General features: G+C 40.2%; 1 protein-coding gene across 1 annotated transcript; it reads left to right on the top strand.

Annotated features, from left to right (window-relative positions):
* Window positions 1-251: 251 nt before the first annotated feature.
* LOC107919363 (zinc-finger homeodomain protein 11) lies at window positions 252-1,655 on the top strand. Its single transcript, XM_016848837.2, has one exon. It carries the CDS (start codon window positions 654-656, stop codon window positions 1,530-1,532), a length of 879 nt encoding a protein of 292 aa, XP_016704326.2. The 5' UTR covers window positions 252-653; the 3' UTR covers window positions 1,533-1,655.
* The last annotated feature ends 557 nt before the right edge of the window (window positions 1,656-2,212 follow it).

The raw sequence follows: 2,212 nt of genomic DNA, 5'->3' as shown, positions 1-2,212 counted from the left end.
AACTTGGTACATTAACATAAAACGACCGCTTGTTTTTTTATCTTTAATAAACACAATTATTAACTGCAGGGTCAATGCATTGTCCTTTTTGCAACTGTTCATCATGTTCATCCCCTCACGTACGCATGTCGGTTTCGGTACCAGCAACCATTGAATTGCATTTGCTGCACACCACTGCACTGCCCCAAAGCATCAGTACAATATATATACATATATATATATTCTTACTATTTACTGCTCCTAAACAATTTACCCCCACATACACGGTTCCTCCGATCTTAAATAATCAAGGCTCTTAGGCCGACTGAGAAAGAATTTAAGTTTTTTATAAAAAGAACACAGAAAGTTTACACTACTATAAATAACCAAAAATATATATGTATTGATAGAGAGAGATAGATTTATTTTCACACTGTTTTAGTTTCGGCTGAGAGAGTTGTTGTGACCATTCATCATCAACACCATCATCCATCATAATTAGTTCACAATCACACCTCTCTTCAGCACTTAAACCATCCCTTTTTTCTTCCTATATTCACCACTTTTGGACCAAACAAAGCCAAATTCTCTAAGCTTGGCAAAAAACCCTAACCCCACTAAAAGGTCCCCCTTCTCACCCCATCAATCCCTTCCCCCCCCCCCTTTTTGTGAAAATGGAGGTAGTCAACACTAAAACCACCCCATACCCACAATCTGAGTCTTCATCAGAGACACACAACCCCAACGAGGCCACGACCAAGTCTTTAACCCTCCTCAAGAGCTGCACAATCCACCACCATATGGTGGTTTCTTACAAAGAGTGCCTCAAAAACCATGTTGCCAGCTTGGGTGGACATGCCTTGGATGGTTGTGGTGAGTTCATGCCTAGCCCTACTTCTACCCCGACTGACCCTGTCTCTCTCAAATGTGCTGCCTGTGGTTGCCACCGTAACTTCCACCGTCGTGACTCATATGATGCTCCTCCTGCTTTCATCCACCGCCTGCCACCCCCACCTACTCATCATAGCTCTAGTCCAAGCCCAACCCACACCCCTGGTCTAAGCCCTAGCCCTAGCCCTAGCCCAACCCATACCCCGCCTTCACCCGTCCCATACTCTTACTACTCTTCTGCACCCCACATGCTGCTTGCCTTGAGCACTGGCTACTCAGGGCCATTGGATGAGTATCACCACCATCCCAGAGTTGGAGTGATAGAGAAAAACAACAACAACCCAAGTGGGAGAAAGAGGTCAAGGACAAAGTTCAGCAAGGAACAGAAACAAAAGATGCATGATTTTGCTGTGAGGGTTGGTTGGAGGATGCCAAAGGGTGAAGAAAAGCTAGTCAAAGAGTTTTGCGATGAAGTTGGGGTCGATAGAGGGGTCCTCAAGGTCTGGATGCACAATAACAAGAACAATTTTGGCAAGAAATTAGAGGTACTAGCTGTTGGTAATCTCAACCCTGATAGCAACAACAACAACAACAGTGAAGACAATCCAAATGGCAATGCTACAATCAGCTTTGATTCCAATAGTGACACCCCACAACAATGAGTAACTGTATCCCACCTTCATCTTCCTACTAACAATGCCTCATCTTCTGCATCTTGATTTAGCAAAAATATACTGAAATTTTTTTATACAAATATCAACTTGCTGCTGTTCTTTTTGGTTTAACTTTTGTTGATAGCCTTAGATTTATCGTGTTTTTATTGCTGATTATGTGATCTAATTAGTAGTGTTGGGAATGCATGGAAGGTGAAACAGGATATGAGTTGTGAGGATAACAATTAAAAGGGAATGTTATTTTTGTCCATTGTTACTAATTGACGTTTAGACATGTTATAGGATAATTCTGTTTTCTTAATTCGTCCAAAAGCTGCTGATTTTGTTCAAAATTCGGGTATTAGGTGATGGTCCTATGCAAATAGTATTATTGTCTTTTACTAATTTATGGAGAAAAATGAGTTATTTTGCAGCAAAATCTTGTATCACTCAAATATAAAAAAAAGGCCCTGTATCTGCTTTTGAGTTTGGTACACCTTGAAATGAATTAAACCCCAAATCCTTTTCATTCCATTTTGTTGATTCCCAAAAATGTATAATAGGGATTAGATGAAACAGAGTCTACCACTCCACAATAGCCTTTAATTTCAATTATTAATTACACCTTTCAACATTTCTATTTTTGTATATTATCTTCTTATCTAATCTTTTAAGCCAAGCAGGCTTTG

The sequence above is a fragment of the Gossypium hirsutum genome, chromosome D13 (genome assembly GCF_007990345.1).
Source record: "Gossypium hirsutum isolate 1008001.06 chromosome D13, Gossypium_hirsutum_v2.1, whole genome shotgun sequence".
NCBI lineage: Eukaryota > Viridiplantae > Streptophyta > Magnoliopsida > Malvales > Malvaceae > Gossypium > Gossypium hirsutum.
Note: the sequence above shows the minus strand (reverse complement) of the source record. Positions and strands in the feature narration are given on the sequence as shown.

Excerpts from the sequence above, each read along its gene's own strand:
- LOC107919363 (XM_016848837.2), top strand. The coding sequence starts at position 654 with ATGGAGGTAGTCAACACTAAAACCACCCCATACCCACAATCTGAGTCT.